Source organism: Ceratocystis lukuohia, assembly GCF_044167205.1.
Source record: "Ceratocystis lukuohia strain C4212 chromosome Unknown Supercontig2_pilon, whole genome shotgun sequence".
In the NCBI taxonomy this organism is placed as follows: Eukaryota; Fungi; Ascomycota; class Sordariomycetes; order Microascales; family Ceratocystidaceae; genus Ceratocystis; species Ceratocystis lukuohia.
In genome coordinates, this window is record NW_027263521.1 from 3729568 (window position 1) to 3748461 (window position 18894).

Consider the following 18894-nt stretch of genomic DNA (forward strand, 5'->3'; position numbering starts at 1 on the left):
CACCAATACCGATTTTTTTAGCCTAAGTCCCAAGAGATAAAAGAAAACAAAAAGACTAAACGAAAATACAAGCAGAAGAACAGAGAGAAATCAAAATGCTAAAAGGCCAACCAAGATCCGTTAAATCCACTCCGAGCTAACCTCCGTCGGCTCAGGTTCTGGCTCCGGCAGCGGGTTTTTGCGTGGCCGGCCACGGGGCCTCGGTTTTGAGGATGCCCGGGCCTGCTTTTTTCGCGCGCCGCCACCAGGCGTGCCTGCGCCCTTCCGTTTGCGGCCCCGAGTTTCCGTTGGCATAAAACTTGTAGGGTCGTCGTGGTCGTCCATATCGTCCTGGTCCTCATCACCCAGCGGTGTTGAAGGCCCCATACCCTCGCCCATCTCTTCGTCTTCGTTAGGTACCTTGAACTCGCTATCGACATTCATTAAATCGACAAACGCCTTGAGCTTGCGAAGCTGAGATTGTTGAGTGTCAAAGGCTGACGGTATTTTGCTCAGTTCCTCCCATAGTTTATCCCCAGTGATACCCTGTACTTTAATGGGGGCCTTGCTCAGGTCCTTGGCCAGGGCTTTGACCTTGGTTTCACGTCGGTTGAGACCTAGACCGTATAGACGACGAAGATATGTGCGCGCATCCCATAGCGCAACAAGAATGGCTGAAGCCGCACTAAACCGCTTCAGCTTTTGTGGGTCGATGTCCAGTTCAATAGGCGCCGGGGCAGGAGTGGGCTCCTTTTCCTCGTTGACTGTGCCATCTACGGTCAGTTTGCCATCCAAAGCCATCTCCATAAGGTCATGTTTAGGCGCAGTAGATGTAGAAGCGGTGGCAGCAGGAGCGGAAGTTCTTTCCTTTGCAAAAATTGCGTCCATTCGCATGTCAAAGATGTCAGACTCAATCGTCTGAGCAATCGGCGCGCCAGTAGTGATTACAATCTTCTCCATGATGTTGACAGTGGCAATGACTTCGCCCAAGGTGACATATTCCATATACGACAAATTCTCAACGATAAACCGCGCAAACAATACGTGGTTAGGGACATGACCGGAAACGTTGAGTTTGTTAAGATCGAAATCGGCCTGGGAGCAAATTTTCTCGAGCAGTTTCTGACGGTTCTTCGATTTGCTAACTTTCATGACCTCCATCAGCAGATGAAGCTTAGCTTGGTAAGGGCCCGTACGGGCACCACGGCTATCATCACAAACATTGCATTGATACTGATAGGCAGATTGAATGGCTTTGGCATATTCTCTCTCCAACACGGTTTCATGCTTTTGATGCAAAACCTTGTGCTCCTGGAAAGCAGTCTCCGATATCTTATGCAAGTCTGATGTCTCAAGGGTGATAAGAGTGATACCAGTCTCCTTTGGATGTACTAAACCTTGACGGTTGATGCTTCCTAGCACCTCCATGGCCAAGAATGCATGATCATCTTGGGCGCTGAGAGAAATTCGCGTGATATCTTTGAGGAAGCGTTGGGTTGTTGCACTAGCTACATCATCGAAGTTGGTACCACCCATCACAGTCAGCTCACGTTTCTTTCCAGCGGCTTTTTCAGCAGCAGCTTCAGCCGAGGCAGCCTCGGATCTCCGCTCCTCAGTCAGGAGAAATTCCTTAAAAGAAGACAAGATCATGTTCTCAAGCTGTGAAATCTTGTCATCAAAAACTGCTTGGAAGCAAGTGTAAACATTGGGCGAGACATAGTTCCGTGGAGAAGATTCGCAAATGAGACCGATCGAGTCAAGGGCTGAGGAGCGCATTGACATAGGCTGTCCCTTTAACGCAAATGGAAGTAAAATGTCAACCATGAGCGAAGTCACCGTCTTTCCTTTCCAACTAGGGAACTTATCCCGAAAGAAGTCGATCTCGCTTTCCAAATTGCAATGTTTTCCGATCATACCCATGAGAATAGCATAACGCGAGAACGTGGAGACGGTCTTGGCATCTAGAGACTTGTTTTTCTGCGCTTGAGCACCGGCCATGCACGATGCAGCGAGACGAGAGAGAGGAGCAATATTTTGCAAAATATCGCTAATGATCCAGATACAGGCCATAGTGTTATCAAGAAGAGGCTTCTGAAGTTTAGAGACAGACTGGTTCAAAAGAGATCGAACTTCTTGCAGAAAGTGCGAGTGAATTCTGGACAGATTAGGGAGCACTCGACGGTAGATGGCAGTCACAGCACGGAAAACAAGAAGATCCTCGCGTGTTTGAATGGCAGATAGATGTGGCTTGAGGAGACGAACTTGCTCAAAAGTGAACAGCTTGGGATCTGCCTTCGCAAATATCATGAGCACAAGAAGGGCATCACGACCAGCAGGGACCGTTGGATCGTCAGAGTCGAGATTGTCAATAAGGCCAAACATGTTGGCTACAAGTTTTGTGCAAACAGTGAAAGGGCCTTCGGCTGGCTTGCTCTCTTTAGTATTGAGAATTGACTGGAGAACCTTGTCCAACACGCCAGCAACATTGCCAGACTTCACAATACGGATCATCAAACTTACATGGTCCGTCAGCGAAGTTTGATACTCTGCAGAGTCTTCAGCATTGTAGAAAGGCGCAAACCAAACCTCTTCCATCATTTGCTTCGCTAGATCGCGCACGCCTTCGTCCGGATCTTGGACTCGCAGCAGCAGACCGGCGGCGATTGGTCCACGGATGGCTTTGTTGTTATTGCGAAGGTAAATATCACGTGCCAATTTCATGGACCGCTTCCGAACACCCACGCCAGAGTCAGTGAAACGCTCAATAACACGGGGTGTCATTTCATCCTCCAATAGTGGCCGCATAGATATGCATTTGCCAATAAGGCCAACAGCAGAGTCTCGGACCTGAGGAGACGAATCACCCGCACACTTAAGAATTAGGTGGATAACGACCGAGTCTCCATCTAAGATGGCTGGATCTGTCTCAAGAATCTGATTGACACTCTTCAAACTCTTACTACGAACTGTAGCTTGGTCGCTAGCCATGGAGCCCAGTACAATATTCAAAATTGTTGGGAAGGATTCACACAGAGGGGACCGCAGCAGAAGCGTGTAAAATGCCAGCTTAGCGTGAGCAGCAGTAACAGTCTTGAACGAGTATTCATTTGTTAACCAACGTTCGTCATCAATCATCATGCGCAGACGGTACGCAAGAGTGCCAAACTCAACGTCTCTTTCGACATCCTTGTCCGTAAACGAGCGGTAGCCTGTACAAATCATGAATGCCCAATCACACACTAGAAACGACAGTGCACCCCTAAGATAGGGGTCATTTACCTGGCGGCCTTCTAAAAACTCCAAAGTAGTACGGTAAGGGCCAGCCCAAGAGACCATATCCTCTACACGACAATGTTGATCGAGTGAAGAAAATGCAAGGTCGGCCAAAAAACGAGACAGGTCGTCGGATTCAGTTCCTTCCATGGAACATGAGATCTTGCGAACTTGGGAGCGGAGGCGCGAGATAGAAGCACCCATAGTTCCTAGAACATCCAAAGCCATATTTTTCGCTGGTGCTGGTGCGCGTTCAGCTTCTGAAAGCTTCACCATGCGGAACATTATCATACGAAGCAGCAGCTCGGCTGCTGGCCAATCAGGAGAATCAAGACATGTGGTAAAATCCTCGACAAACAAGTCCAACAGGTTTCGGTAGGGGGTATCGCCAGACTTGGTCGCACTAAGAGCCCGACTAACGATAAAGTTCACGACAAAGTTTGCGTTATTTTTGGTGGCTTCGAAAAGCGTGTTCAGAGTGTTGTCCAGTTCTTTGATGGCAATATCAGGCTGAGCAGCACCATCTTCTTCAGTACGTATAGTAGCCATAACCTTTCGAAGGCCCGGAGCATAAGTATCATCTTTCTGCTCAGATGCCTCTCCTTGTGTAACTTCATCCTGGGTAGCTTCTTGGGTGGTCTCTTGTGCAAGGGCCTGGTTTTTGGAAGCTTTAATATCCTTCACCTTCCCAGAACTCGACTGGATCAAACGCATGATTAGAGCAGAAACGGGCTGAATGTTGGCACCATCGACAAGTTTAAAATGGCGAGCACTTTGTTTCCCAACAGGGAGTTTCTCAAGTGATGTGAGGATGTCTGTTAGAATACCCTGGCGCTGCTCAGGCTTGAGTATGAAGATTTGGCAAAGCATATTCATGGCCACTAAACGAAGTCCATCAAATCGCTGAACACCAATAGCTGAATCCTTTTCGTAGTGAGCATTTTCTACAAAAATCAACTTCGATGCTGTAAACTCGAGGGTGTTGATGACAGTGTCCGAGAACTCAATAGAGCCAACGAGTGAAGCCAAAAGCTCAAAAAGTCTTTGTGTATTGGTGAAAATAGGCGTCAAAGCTTTCCGGTTAGACGAAACAAGTTTGAATAACGCCGATGAGGGTCCGGAGTTCCGCATCTCAACAACCGGAATAATAATACCATCCATAATACTCTTAAAGAGATCAATAGAGTTTTGAATGACGGTTTCAGAGTATAGTTGTTTGTCCTCGCGACCGCCAGACATAATGCGTAAGCCTGTTCTCGCAGCACGAAGAGCATTCTCAACAGCAGCAATATTCGGGATCCATCCTTGAAAATCAGCATCATTCCAGGACTCCTCCACTTTCAAAGGCAAATCTGCCGCGCACTTGATCGATGTTTCAGACAGCTTCTGTAATTTAAGCAGAGCATCAAGATCCGCATCTCCAAAGGATCCAAGAGTGATCATCTTTACCAAGAGGGTGTTGGCAGTTTGATGCGTTGGTGTGGTCAGAACAGGATCTTGGTTATTATTGAGAATGGCAACGTTTTCAGAGCCGGATACACCTGTGATAGCGGAGGACACAGCATTGAAAGTGTCATTTATAAAACGCTCAAACTCAGTAAGAGCAACATCTGCACGTTGGCGTTGATCAAGGGTATCGCGAGTGAGATCCTTGACGACTACATCATTTTTCCTCTTAGTAGAAAGATTGATGGGCGCATCAAAAGTATCTGCCATCTTTACATACTCGCTTTTGTTAAAGTTTAGCGAAGGCTGTAGGTCAATGGCGAGGCCAATCTTGCCGCCATCGACATCCATCATGATGGCGTCCAAAGATTCTTGCGCGTCATGTAACATCTCGGGAGGGTTTCCGGTATTTAATGTGTCTTCACGTGAGTCTTGATCAATATGTTCTTGTTTCACAGCCACAGGGCCGTCTTCTTCTGGAATTTCAACGTATTCGCTAGCGTCCACTGGCCGTTTAAGCGGAATGGCAACTTCGAAATTGTCGTTTTTTCTAGTTGCTTGAGGTGTAGTAACTGATGCTATGCGGCGGCGGGACTGCTCCTGTGCCTCAGTAACAGCTTCTTCGTGATCAAAATTTGTACTAGTGCTAGGTCGCTTAGGTGTGAATGGCGGTATTATGGCCCGAGAAGAAACTGGTGACTTTGGCGGGGGTGGTTGAGGCGCGCATGCGTTTGATGCTGATCTACCGGGATGGCCGTTACCCTGGATTGTAAGTTGTATCGAGCTTCGCTGGTCGTTGCCTTGGTAGTCAAACAAGCTAGACACTTTGTCAAATATGGACCTAGATAGTGGCGAAAGCGTTTGCGATGGCAGTATGTCTGGACCTGATGCACCTGGTACACGTGATACGGTTTTGAATTTACTATCAACTAGTTAGGTCACGATGCAGCACAATGTGCCAAGGCTCAAGACAGCTTACTATGTAGTCTTAATACTAGACTTCAAATCATGTAACAAAAAGTCGGCAACCTTTTTGACGTTCTTCTGTATAGCAGGATCGGCAGCTAAACCATCTTGGTTCAGCTTATCAAACTCGTTGTGGATGAACAGTTCGGCAACGCTTGAAGTAAGATGGCCAGATCCAGAAGCTGGCTCGGGTATCAAATCTACAAATCCCAATAGGTAAGAAGCGAACAAGAATTAGCACACCTTCCTCATATGAAAGTCAAAAATCAACCTGTGTGATGGCCAAAATCAGGGCTTAGCTTCTTTCAAACAGGAAGGAAGTGAAAGCTTCAAAGCAAAATTGTGCGCGATAGCAAAGGGAAGGAGCATACCATAGGCAAACGGGACCACAGAAGTATGCGGAGAGTATGGCAGCGCTTCATGCAAAGTGAACGGCCGGTGTTGTATGATGGCTTCGGGTCGTTTGAATGGCGAGGCGCCATTAGAATTTGAGTCGGACATCTTGGGCAGTTATCCTTGGTGTAATAGCTCCGGCGGTTGAGAAGAATAAATTCAGCCCATGAGTCGGGATGGCAAAAACGAGAGGTTAAATACGGGAGGATAACGTTGTTTGCGCCAGTAGTGTCGAGGTTTTGTCGTCGAAATGCGAGTATGCCAAGTAAATCACAGGGTATGAACGCGCTGCGAGTTCGATGCGTTGCTACTCGAGCTTAAATTGTGCTAAGGGGCCGCCGACAAGCGCAATGCATGGTTGAACCACAGGTTCGACAGGGCGTAGAGCAACAGTTAATGATGCGTAAGTTTTCTTACATATATCTGGGCAATCAGACGCATGCGAAATTTTGAAGAGTCTTCAGACTGAGTTATGATTATGAGCTTAGAGAGAAGGCTGAAATTCCGGAGGCACAGCAGAAAGAAGAATGAAGTCGCAGATGTTATTAATGGCCCTACTGGTGCTGGTGAGGTTCTTGTGCCTTCAAGTGATCGACGCTCGTTCCACCCATTCCTACGTCCCGTTATGGACTTGGACCGTAAGAATAGGCTGCAGCCTCGCTTGCAGGGATTGTTCATTTGCAGCCCCATGTGATAAACTTGTTATCATAATTACCGATGTTTAACCGGTATAATTACAAAGAATTTTTGGCTGGCGCAAAGAATTGTTTTTTTTTTCAGAGCTTCATGACGATCGTTATCCAAACCTTCAATTTTGGCAACCTACTCTTTGGCATACTTCCCAGTCCCTACTTTTGCAATGTCTACTATTGGCTCTCTCGTCTTTTGCACCATGTGCGGTAGCCTTTTGCCTGCCTCAAAGGGTACGGTCAAGGGCATATTGCGCTGCGACTCCTGCCAAAGTGAGAACAGAGGTTCGTAGTTTTCTTCATGCGTCTCACCATACCACACCTTGATTATTCAAATATTCAAACTCACACCATATTCTCTCTATAGATATGGCCTCTCAAACCATCACTACCGAGACGAAGGCAACGGATTTCCCTTCGCTGCTGCGTCAAAAGCTCCAGTCCACCGTCAAGACCGTAGCAAGCCACGAAATCAGCACCATGGCTACCATCAGTGAGCGCTGTGCCAAATGTGGTGCTGAAGAGGTGCGATACACTTCCGTTCAGCTGCGTAGTGCTGACGAAGGTAGTACCATTTTCTACTACTGCGATTGTGGTCACAAGTATGTCGCCCGTACTCGATTCCTCTATACCATTACAATGCTTCAACATGTCCAAATCAAATTATCCAATCATGAACATGGCGTTGGCTAACATATTCCACCTTTCCTTTGCTACAGCTGGGCTACAAACAACTGAACAAAAAAAAACCCATTGCGGTCTCTTGGTCAACCTTCGAATCGAGCCGATTTTTCCTGTCTTTTGTACTCCATAATGATACCCAACAAAAGGAAAGAATATACACAATTTTTTTTCAAGCCCAATAAACCCCCCCCAAAATCAGTTACATAGAAAAAAGATATCAAAAATCTGCAAATAGACCCCACGGTGTTAGTTTTGCTGGATCATACAGAGACCTCGGGAATGAGAGCGTATTCAGTCTGGCCGCTTTTCTCATACTCAGCCATGTCCAGGGCCACAATCACGCTCTCCCGTACCACCTGCTCCTTGTCGGTCAAAAATTTCCTTAGAGTCTCCTCAACACCCTTCTCATCGCCAAGACCACCCAGGGCCTCTGCCGCCTCGTGACGGACCATACTAGCCTCCTCAACATTGCTCAGGGCCTGAGTCAAAGCCGGGATAGAAGCGGGGTGTGACAATTGGCCAAAAACAAAGGCAATTTCATGCCGGAACAAGGCAGACTTATCAGCAAATCCAGTGGCAAGGGCTAAGACGGCAGGGACGGCGGTAGGAAGATCAGGAGGCGAAGCGAGATCGCGAAGAGCAAACATAGCGCGGTAGCGCTTAAATAGAGGCAGCTCGGTGTTCATCAAGATTTTACCGAGTTCAGCAATATCGGGCGTCTTTTGGGTCTCGGGCATCGGCGGGGCAGGGTCGATAGACACAAAGTCACTACACAAATATGCAAGTCAGCATAAGTCTGGGTGGCATGTGTTTGCAAGCATCTCTAAACAAAGAAATAAAATAACTTACCTCTGGCGCAATTTCTCCTGTTTGCGTTCTTCGGAGTTTTCCCATTCAACGCGATCAACAGCAATCTCGCAAGTCTCAGTAACCACAACATCTTCACCCACACGATCGCGGAACTCGCGAAGAATGTCAAGGTTCTCGGCAAAACCCAGTGCGCCCAGGGCCTCAGCAGCTTCGTGGCGGCACATTGGATCTTCATTCAGGTCGGATAGGCAAGTGCGTAGAGCGGGTATGGCTTTCTTGTTGTGTGTCTGGCCCAAGCAGTAAGCCAGCTCATGCTTCAACAGAGCCGAGGGAGAAGACATAGCCTCAGAAATAGCGGCAATAGCAGCGCTAGCATCGGCATCATCATCAGCGGCAGCATGAACAGCAATGTGTTTGAGGGAGAAAAGGGAGCGGAAACGGGAAGCCAGAGAAGACTCCTCAGAACACAGGATCTGGCGCAGAGAGGCGATCTGAGTCTGGGTCTTAGAAGGAGCGGTCATGATGAGTGACTGGAAGCGTGCAAATAAAACACGTTAAGAGAGGAGGGAGATGGAGCGCGCCAGCAAGCAATAAATGAAAGTTTCCTCACAGACTCCAGTAGAAAGGACTGAAGAGGAGATCCAAATACAAAAATCGAACGATGGGTGGGGTATCCTGTTTCGCGGGGCTTGTTTGTTAGAAAGGTATACAGCAAAGCAAGAGTTAAATAGCCTTGGGGGAAAAAAAGATCTGATAAAGTATAATTGGGTCAATGCTGGGTATAAACACCACTATAGTGTTCACCCAGTTTTACATGTACCTGTGTTAGTCGGCTTCATCTTTTCTAGGAGGGGAAAAGATTTTTAAGAGGGGCTAAAAATTACACTAGTGCATGCCTTATCAGCTTGCCGATAAGGCAATCGATAAGAGCCAAATCATCATGAAGTCATCAAGAACAAGGCTTGTGATCTTGCCATGGTTACAGCACAACTTTACTCACAGGGCTTTACATTTGTCAAAATATAGGAAACTTCAACTAGCTTGTTTTCTTTCATTGCCTCCCCTTCAATCTATCCTCATCCCTACGTTGACAAGCTCTTACTGCTTTGTGGAAACATAAGCAAGGAACAAGCCCCTTGTGCAAGGCAACCCCATTAATAATCGACTTTGTCGCGCTATAAATAATATTCTTCAAACCCATACCGCATTATTTCAACCTTTAAAGCTTTCAAATCATACTACTCAAAACGACAGCTTCTTTTGCTGCCACTTCTTACCCGCTGTTTATTTAATTTGTTGATATCCCTCAAGTGACTCGCATAACATGGCACACGCCGTTGATGTCTCCCAAGAAGACCCTGAAGATGTCCTACAAAATCCCATGAGGAAAAAGCCTGATCTTGTGGCACCCGAGCCCGAACACTGCCCCGGACCTGAATCTGAACAGGCAGGGAAGGCTGATAACTGTGCTGGGTGTCCTAACCAGGCTATTTGTGCCTCCGCGCCTAAAGGGCCTGACCCCGATATCCCGCAAATAACATCCCGCCTCGAGGGAGTTAAACACCGAATTCTTGTACTTAGCGGGAAGGGCGGTGTGGGCAAGAGCACTTTCACGAGCCTCCTAGCTCACGCCTTTGCGACCAACCCAGATACAACAGTTGGCATCATGGACGCCGATATCTGCGGGCCCAGTATCCCCAAAATGATGGGAGTGGAAGACGAAACAATTCACGTTAGCGCCAACGGCTGGTCTCCTGTCTGGGTCATGGACAATCTTGGTGTCATGAGCATCCAATTTATGCTGCCAAACCGCGATGATGCTATCATCTGGCGTGGTGCAAAGAAGAACGGCCTTATCAAACAGTTTCTTAAGGATGTAGAATGGGGCGACATGGACTTTTTATTCGTCGATACCCCTCCTGGGACTAGCGATGAGCATCTCAGTGTCAACACTTTTCTTCGAGACAGTGGCATTGACGGCGCCGTAGTAGTGACGACACCGCAGGAGGTGGCGCTGCTAGATGTTCGCAAAGAGATAGACTTTTGCCGCAAAGCCGGTATCCGCATACTAGGCCTTGCGGAAAATATGAGCGGCTTTGTTTGCCCTAAGTGCACCCATACCAATGCCATTTTTAAGGCTACCACAGGCGGCGGTGCCATGCTAGCAAAGGAAATGGGTATTCCATTTCTTGGGTCAGTTCCCTTGGATCCTCGCATCAGAATGGCATGCGACTATGGCGAAAGTTACTTCGACTCATTTGGTGACAGCCCAGCCTGTAAAGCCTTTATGGGTGTCGTCAAGGGTATCTCTGAGCAGTTGAACTTGGATGTCGATGACGTCATTCCCAAAGAAGACAGATGAAAAAGAAAACATGAACCTTACATTGTTACGACCACCACACGTTTTTCATTTAAGTCCCGAGCTTGTATAAAAGTATGGTGCTACATGTACTTACTTCATCGCTCCCTACTTCTGGCCCAACTTAGCTGGTATCTCCAGTATATCCTCGGCATCCTCGATATCAAACACTTTGCCAACATTGCTAGTAGATCGCATCAGCTCCTTAGCGCCAGCGTACATCATTTTCGCACCAGCATTGCAAGTGGCAGGTAGATAGTATACAAGGACATACGGCACAGGCTTGCATCCATCATCAGTCTTGGAGAGTTAGCCTACGAGTTATGTTAACAAGGACTAGGAACGGCGTGCGGTCTTACCAGGGTCAAAGGATAACTCAACAACACAAAACGCGGCGAGTTATCAGGGAGAGCATCACTAATATCTTCAAGGCTATTGTAGACGGTCTGATCTTGTTGTTTGATCTCGTAAGAGTTTTTGTCAATCAGGTCTAGCGGCAATTGGTAGTTAGGGTTAGCGAAAATCCAGCAAAAGAGACATTCCATTTCAATCATCAAGTGTGCGCACGACTTTCGCAATAGACTCACAAATAACAGCTTGGGGCTCTTTAGAGCGAGAAGTGCTGAGACTAAACTTGCGCAAATGGGTGCGCGTATCTTGTGAAAAGTTGTACAGTCTAGCTTCAGAACTCTATAGTTCCATTACGTGTTAGGTATCAGATATTAGATCCAAGTTCCAGGGCACCGGAGAGTCAAAGGGAGATTCATACCATGTTATCGGCGACGCAGTGTATCCGTCAAAAAGGAAATAGAGCAATGGATTGATGGAAGATATTCTTAAGTTAAAGCTTCAGCTTGATCTGTTGCATCGAACGATGTGTACTCTATACTTGCGCCTTGATGTCTGTCTAACTACCCCGCCAATGATATGCCCCACTTTACAGTTACTGTCAAGCCGAGAGCTCCTGTGTTTTTATGCAAGGCTTCATAAAACATCAACCTCAGCTTCTAATTTCACAAGGAACCCTCTGCATAATTCAAATTGGCCATCTCCATTTTTAACGTCACCTTTCTTGAACGACTGCAAGATAGAAAATATCGACGGTCCTTTTTTTCCACTGACTCAGTTGTCTCATATTTCGATACTACTTTCTTGACAACATTTTCATCTGTGCTTGAACTTGTACTTGTACTTGTACTTGTATCTGCATACATCTTATTGGCTAACCATCTACTGTACGTCAAGTTCCTTTCTCATTACAAGCACCCCAACCCTTCAATCTACCGCCACATTGTTTTAGGACCGAGACAGCAAGAAATGTCCTTTGTATTTCAGCTTAGGAAGTCCAGCCATATATATCAATCGCAATGCTTCAGCTTTCGTTCTAATCACACAATCCCACATGGCTACGAAGTGCTCGTGTTCTTTCCGGTGTACCGCTACTTTCATTCACTGGCTGTCACCTTCATGCTTACCACTTAAACCTATTATTTTAGAGAAACCCTGTACTTGACATATCTGCTATGGCTTCCGCAGACGAGCGTAATAACCGGCCCATCCGCACTGCCGCCTGCTTGATCATTGGCGATGAGGTTCTCGGCGGAAAAGTGCGTATCTAGCCCCTCTTCTTTAATCCAGACCATTGGAACTGCCCCTTCCCATGAGCTTCAAGTCTGCAGGTCATAAAAGAATCATGATAGCTAACCAATATGTAATAAAGGTCATTGATGTATACTTAACCCACCTCTCATTCTTCTATGAGGTTTTTAAAATGGTGCCCCCCAGCTGACATATCTGTTCGTCCAAGACAAACTCGCCCTACCTTGCACGTTGGTGCTTCAGTCTCGGTATTGTACATATTGCCCCTGCCCCTCTTACTACCTTGTGACTCTCGCCTCAATACCAACAATATCTTTAGGAACTCAAGCGGATCGAGGTCATTGGTGACGACGAAGAGGAAATCGCAGAGGCTGTAAGCCGTATGAGCAGCAAGTATGACTTCGTAGTCACCAGGTATGAACTTTACCTTTACTCCTTGCTTCAGACACCCGTTCTCTATTCCTGCAGCACGAGCTCTCTAGCTAACATTGTTTCTGTGCTTAGTGGTGGCATCGGTCCTACGTAAGACAACCCCAGTACACTACCTCATCTCTTTATCCTGCTCTGTATCACTCTTCTATACTTCCCTTTGGTAGCGCCCCTGATTCGGGATAATCAAGCATGTGCCTATATGACTAGTTGCTACCGTACTAGTGTGTTGTACTGACTGAGGATTTCTCAAATTTAGCCACGATGACATCACCTACCAAGCCATCGGCAAAGCCTTCTCTTTGCCTTTGACCATGCACCAACCCACGTATGATCGAATGAAGCGCCTCATGAAGCCTCACCCGTCGCAGCCCAATTTTGACTGGAACGTCGAGTCGCCCGATCGCACTGCTCGCGAGCGCATGGTCATCCTGCCACTTGATCTCAGTCGTGATCTTTCCAAGCAGATTATCTACACATGGGATGATCTCTGGGTGCCTGTCACTGTAGTGAATGGCAATGTTCACATCTTGCCAGGTATTCCGCAGCTCTTTGAGCGTCTAATTGATGGCCTAAAGCCGTCTATCTCACCGCGTCTAGAAGGTCAGGGGACGCATCGTGTATTGATTTCCACCCCAATGTCCGAATCCGCAGTCGCTTTGTACTTGACAAAACTAGCTGCTGTGGTTGAGCCAAAGGGTATCAAGGTCGGCAGCTACCCACGATTTGAAAAGTCACGCAACACGGTGACGCTTGTTGGTCAGGATCAGGAATATCTCGAGAGCCTAGTGCCCGAAGTTATTGAAAATGTCAAGGGCCGCCGGGTGACAGTTGAAGGCGAGGATGATGAGCCTGAAGCTACTTAAATACCTGCCTTTTTAAGGGATATGACATTTATCATCTACCGCTAGCTACCCCTAGTGCTGATTCTTTCTCTCTTCGTGCAAATCCAGGGTTATCTAAACCCTTATATTCATTGAACAAGTTGCGATCCTCAAACGCTAGAAGCTTTCGACCCTGTGTTTTTCTTATTTCCGAAAATTGGCATTAAATATAATGTATTTACCGCTTTAAACCCCCTGCAGATCAATACAGGCAAATCTCTCGCCAGGTCCAGAACATCAACAACCAGATGAGGAATTGGATCCCAAAAAGAACTACAAACTACAAGCTATGATCTTCATGTTTCTAGTCGCATTGAACAATGCAACTACGAGTCAATGGGCTAGGCGGTGAATGGAAAAATTATGAAAGCGAGAATGTTGGGATGCAGCCTTGCGCGACGCGTGCACGCTTGGTTACAGTCGCACTAGAGCTGAGAAAACAAAACGAAGGGAAGGAAGATCATAAGATGGACCTGATGGGTTGATAGGATAGGGAAGGAACCCGCATGGCTTCAGTTCTACGAAAGATGGGCTACTTAAGCTGTCATGACACGTGACTATCCTGTATCGTTGTAGTATTGCATCGTACTTGGAGCGTAGAAAGCTTTTACTGGTTGCCTCATGACTTTTGGCATGCATGAATGGCGGGCACTCATCTTAGGAACGTGGAAATACGCATTGCATATTACAAAAGGTATGCGAGCAACTGCGCCGCATCAATTAGTTAGTATTCTGTGTTGTTTCCTCTTGTTTGTAGAGAGAGTATCTGGCTTTAGGGCTCTTTCTACAAGGCTCTTATGATTCCTGGGTGAGATTTAGATACAGGGCAGGAACGCTTGACGGGAACACAAGCAATCTAATAATCTAATAGCCGCAATCCGCCTGTTATGTGGTATTTGCTGTTCTTTGACTGCAACACACTACATGCACGTGTCATTTCAGGCAAACCATTGAATTTTAAATGTTGTTGTTTCATGCATGAATCCGTAGGACAGGACAAGAAATGGCTACTTATGACTCTGAGAGGCATAGACATGTGTCCAAAGCCGGCCCTAGAAAGCCGTATGACGATATGGCAGACGAAGCATTGCTGAAGAGAGCATGGTACAACTGTTGTTGGAAGGCTATACCCACAAACCCCATTGCGGTCTGTGTATTGAAACTTCATGATATGTAAGAACTGTATTCTAGCCTGCATGATGACGCAATTGAGAGTTGACGGCTTGGGAAGAAGACTATTAACACCTTGGAAAACATAGCTGAGACCGTGATGCTACTTGAAGCTAGAAAGCCGTAGAATGGAACTACATCTTCAGGGTTAGCTGTTAGCTTGGCATTGGGCTTGTTTGCCACCTTGCGGGTTTTTAACATCGTATAACGTGGTAAAGCTCGCGCTGTGCCTTAGTGGGTGACATGTTGCAGAGGTTAGGGCAAAACTACAGGGGGTGTCGCAAAAGTTACAGAGGCCCTTTGCAGGGATTATAGCTCTGTAGCGTGTCCGACGTTAAATTCCAGCCTGCAAAAGATTAGAGCTGTAGCGCCATTGCTAGGATGACTTCGTGTTGTTTTTTTGGATGTTGCCACTTGACAACTTGCCATGGGGAAATAAAGCGTTGACGGAACATGCTGAGCCGATTTGCGTCACAGTGTTTACTGCTTACACAGCCTCAGCCGGTTTACATACGAAAGAAAAATAGGTACTGGGTTACGCGCTTGGTTCTGACGAGCGTGTGAAAATAACGCGTGCAGCTGAAGCAACAAGGGAAAACAGGTATATACCCGCCCAATGTTATTGAACCGCCACAAATCCGCACAGAAAATCCACATAACAAGGGGCCGTGCCGGGACTGTCCTAGCCATGGGAGGTTGTGTCCTCCGCACCGGATATCACTGGTCGACAGCAATGAACTACTGCTAGAAGCAATGTGGAAGTAGGTGACGGTGCAGCGAAACAGCAAAATGACGAGAAAAAGAGGCAACGGACTGGCAGCAGCAGGATATAATTAATACAATATGTTTATGCGCTGTGGTTGTCTGACGTTCATAGCTCCCTGATGAAGTGAGGAGCAATAGACATCCTGGGGCTTTTGACACAAAAGACAAAGACATAAAGACGATGGGTAATATGATGATCAATGTGTCTTTGTATATTGCGATCTTTGCCTAGCTTTGATTTGGGTAAATGGCAAATGGGAGCTTCGTCGATTGTGTGTACATGTACATGGGGGGAAGATGGTAACCCCCGTATGATTCCTTTGGGCTGTTTCCTTGAGCTTTGCAAACAAACCATTGGCCCTGCAGAAATGGCAAGAGATGAAAAGCTGAGCTTGAGAAAGCAGGAGACTAGGAACTCCAAATTCTCAATTGATGGCAATTAACTGTGGAACCGTGCGCTTGGACCCACGTTGATTTCCTAGCCCCAGGTAAAGGAAGTCGCAGGGTTCTAGGCTAGTCCGCAAAACAAGAGCTTTAGTGGATGATTTAGTGTTGTGTTTCAATATGAAGGTTGATACAGGACAGGGACTTCAGATGAAGGGCGAGAGAATGTGTGCATGATAAAGGAGCAATGGAAGCTGTATTCACAACTCTGCAGAGGCTCTCGCTCAAGCAGACTAATGTACCTCAGTTTGGCAGCTACGTTAGGAGCGGCATGTCTGTTTGTCGTGTGATTTTCGTCAGCTGCTTGATCTATGTAAGTAGTGGCAGTTGCCCTTTTCTATTGGTATCTATCATTGGCTTCCCCTAGCCTAGTAACCTGCCCCCTTAAAAGCCAATTGCAACCTTGCAACTCTCCTTCACTAATCTGGCAGAGTCACAGATTGCTTGGTCCTCGTCGTTGCTGCCAACCCGTTTTACTGAGCCAATTCCTTTTGCCGTAGGCTTCGTATATAGAGAAAGGATAAAGGATAAAGGATAAAGGATAAAGGATAAAGGATAAAGTGAGATAAATGCAAGTTTAGCAGATCAGACAAAGAGATGAAAGGCTTTCTTTCCCTCTCATGTTGGTACTTTTGAGAACCACATCGTCTGGCTCTTGCCGTGGTGATGATCTCTTTTTGTTCTTATTTTTTTTTGTTCTGTTTTTGCTTATTGCGCTCTATTACGTGATAAGCCTCCCTCAACAATCTAGCCTGCAAAACCTATAGGGCAACAACCTCAGCATTCTGGGTTGTCTTCCTTTCTGTTTGGCAATACCCATTTCAGGACAGTTTTATTTCCTTTTCCCCCTTCTTCGGTTTCCTTCATTTTCTCCTAGTCCTGGTTCCTGCCTTATCCTATCCTGTCCTCCTTCCTTGTCTGTTCCTGTTCCTCTCCTGCTCCTGGTCGTTATTACTACTACAAGTTACTGTTACCTTTACCTACGTACTTATTTTTCTCGTCGCTCCTCTTGTTCTCTCCTCTTTTCTTCTTTTCTTCTCTGCCCTTCTGGATTTCTTCTCCTCTACTTTCCTTTTGCTTTTTCTCTTCATACAACCTTCTCTTTCGCTCTCGTGGCTCGTTTTTCCTTCTTTTTTTTCTTTTTCGTTTTTATTCGTCATCAAGCCGGACTTCAGATTCTCCACTCGTCTACCGCCGCGTCTTTTTCCCTTCCCTTCTGTCTCTGTTCTCCTACATCCATTCTTAATTCCCCTATCGACCAATTCGCCGCAAAGACCCTCTTTGGACCAGCGCCAAAGAATTGAAAGCTTGCCACTCAAAAAAGACATCTCCCTTGAAATTTTGTCGCCCCTAATCGCAGCTCCAGCCCGACTGCTTGTCTGCATCGATATTTCGACGACTCCCAGGCCTTTGCTACTACATCTTCACGATCACGCGACAACGAGACATCTAATAGATTAATATTCTACTTTTATATATAATTCACAATGGCCTCTAAGGTGCGTCCGTTAACCGCTTCTGGCTCTCCCCTGCCAGAAAACTCCACCGCGATTTGGCTGGCTTGGTCTACATGGCCGCGTGGCGCAATAACCCGCTAACGAAAACCTCTTTCACGACAGTTCCTCAGAGAATACAAGTTGGTAGTTGTCGGTGGTGGTGGTGTTGGAAAGTCTTGCTTGACTATCCAGCTTATTCAAAGCCACTTCGTCGATGAATACGATCCAACAATTGAAGGTTTGTTTACCATCCAGCTTCCACCCACATGCTCCTTTTTGAACCCCCTGTTCGAGCTTGGACAAAACAATAAACTGCCCTTGCGAATATGAACTACGAACGTGAAATCATTGTGAATTAGTCTGCAAGACGTCAATTCAGCAAGCCAACGTTCTCGACTCAGGATTAAAGACTGCCCACGACACATATCTTTATTAATTTTGATGAGCCTTGGCGCCTCAAATTGCGCGTTGCTCGCGTCTTAATCTTGTCCGAAACTACACCGCGTCTTTTTGGATGCCGGCTCGATGTCATTTACAAGCTGAATATCCATTCAATTTGCTACGAGTAGAGTACTAACCGGTCAACTCTAATAGACTCTTACCGCAAGCAGTGCGTTATCGACGAGGAAGTTGCGCTTCTCGACGTTCTCGATACGGCCGGCCAGGAAGAATACTCTGCTATGCGTGAGCAGTATATGCGCACAGGCGAGGGCTTCCTCTTGGTATACTCCATCACCTCCCGGCAGAGCTTCGATGAAATTACGACATTCCAACAGCAAATTCTGCGTGTGAAAGACAAGGACTACTTCCCCATGGTTGTCGTTGGTAATAAGTGTGATCTGGAGTCACAGCGCGAGGTTACTCGGCAAGGTATGCAGAACCGTCATGCAATTACTAGTACGCATAGAAATGCTAATTGTATGAAACAGAGGGTGAGGCATTGGCCCGTGGATTCAACTGCAAGTTCATTGAAACCTCAGCTAAGCTGCGCATCAACGTTGAAAAGGCCTTTTTCGACATCGTCCGTGAAATTCGCAGATACAATCGCGAAATGCAAGGATATTCGACCGGCAGTGGAGCCGCTGGCGGAGCCCATGGTTCCCCTAATGACATGGATATCGATGACGGCAACAAGACATCCGGCTGCTGCTCAAAGTGCTTGCTTATGTAAGTGCGATCGTCGTAACAAAAGCACCGGGATAGGACAAGATGTCGTTTTGTAAGCTATCAAACATCATCTTCGGTTCTTGAAGGCCCATGTACCTTCATATTGAGCCTAAGGCCTATGAATGCCTGGGGCACAAGTTTATCCTTTGTGGCAAAGACGCGACTGGACGATGCAAATTGCATTACGATGACGGTCGATTCGAACGCGGTGGAACTGAAGGGGGGTTTTATTTTATTTTTTTACAAGGGCAAGAAGACACCTGGAGAGGCGCATCCATCGCACATACAACGCGTATTTGGTGGGTATTGATGATTATGACGGTCAGTTTGCTTGTTTTCTA

The 18894-nt window shown here is 46.7% G+C and overlaps 7 protein-coding genes across 7 annotated transcripts; 4 read left to right on the forward strand and 3 right to left on the reverse strand.

Moving 5' to 3' along the window:
• Positions 1-120: 120 nt before the first annotated feature.
• HOO65_020914 (Protein rad9) lies at positions 121-6165 on the reverse strand (the record flags this gene model as incomplete). The annotated part of the gene is made up of 3 exons (XM_071006250.1): positions 121-5620; positions 5678-5864; positions 6036-6165. The coding sequence occupies 3 exons, from the start codon at positions 6163-6165 to the stop codon at positions 121-123; spliced, it is 5817 nt and encodes a 1938-aa protein (XP_070861552.1).
• A 784-nt stretch (positions 6166-6949) lies between these two features.
• Positions 6950-7439, forward strand: HOO65_020915 (DNA-directed RNA polymerase I subunit RPA12; the record flags this gene model as incomplete). Its single annotated transcript, XM_071007090.1, has 2 exons — positions 6950-7031; positions 7114-7439. 2 exons carry the CDS (start codon positions 6950-6952, stop codon positions 7437-7439), a joined length of 408 nt encoding a protein of 135 aa, XP_070861553.1.
• A 251-nt stretch (positions 7440-7690) lies between these two features.
• HOO65_020916 (Deoxyhypusine hydroxylase) lies at positions 7691-8761 on the reverse strand (the record flags this gene model as incomplete). The annotated part of the gene is made up of 2 exons (XM_071006901.1): positions 7691-8198; positions 8280-8761. The coding sequence occupies 2 exons, from the start codon at positions 8759-8761 to the stop codon at positions 7691-7693; spliced, it is 990 nt and encodes a 329-aa protein (XP_070861554.1).
• An 803-nt stretch (positions 8762-9564) lies between these two features.
• HOO65_020917 (Cytosolic Fe-S cluster assembly factor NBP35) lies at positions 9565-10602 on the forward strand (the record flags this gene model as incomplete). The annotated part of the gene is made up of 1 exon (XM_071000189.1): positions 9565-10602. One exon carries the CDS (start codon positions 9565-9567, stop codon positions 10600-10602), a length of 1038 nt encoding a protein of 345 aa, XP_070861555.1.
• A 105-nt stretch (positions 10603-10707) lies between these two features.
• Positions 10708-11371, reverse strand: HOO65_020918 (Protein AIM7; the record flags this gene model as incomplete). Its single annotated transcript, XM_071007051.1, has 4 exons — positions 10708-10899; positions 10959-11089; positions 11187-11289; positions 11369-11371. 4 exons carry the CDS (start codon positions 11369-11371, stop codon positions 10708-10710), a joined length of 429 nt encoding a protein of 142 aa, XP_070861556.1.
• Positions 11372-12122: 751 nt separating this feature from the next.
• Positions 12123-13493, forward strand: HOO65_020919 (molybdopterin binding domain-containing protein; the record flags this gene model as incomplete). Its single annotated transcript, XM_071006783.1, has 4 exons — positions 12123-12206; positions 12518-12612; positions 12667-12720; positions 12887-13493. 4 exons carry the CDS (start codon positions 12123-12125, stop codon positions 13491-13493), a joined length of 840 nt encoding a protein of 279 aa, XP_070861557.1.
• A 3884-nt stretch (positions 13494-17377) lies between these two features.
• Positions 17378-18557, forward strand: HOO65_020920 (Ras-like protein; the record flags this gene model as incomplete). The annotated part of the gene is made up of 4 exons (XM_071006859.1): positions 17378-17389; positions 17510-17624; positions 17981-18256; positions 18316-18557. 4 exons carry the CDS (start codon positions 17378-17380, stop codon positions 18555-18557), a joined length of 645 nt encoding a protein of 214 aa, XP_070861558.1.
• Between the last annotated feature and the right edge of the window lie 337 nt (positions 18558-18894).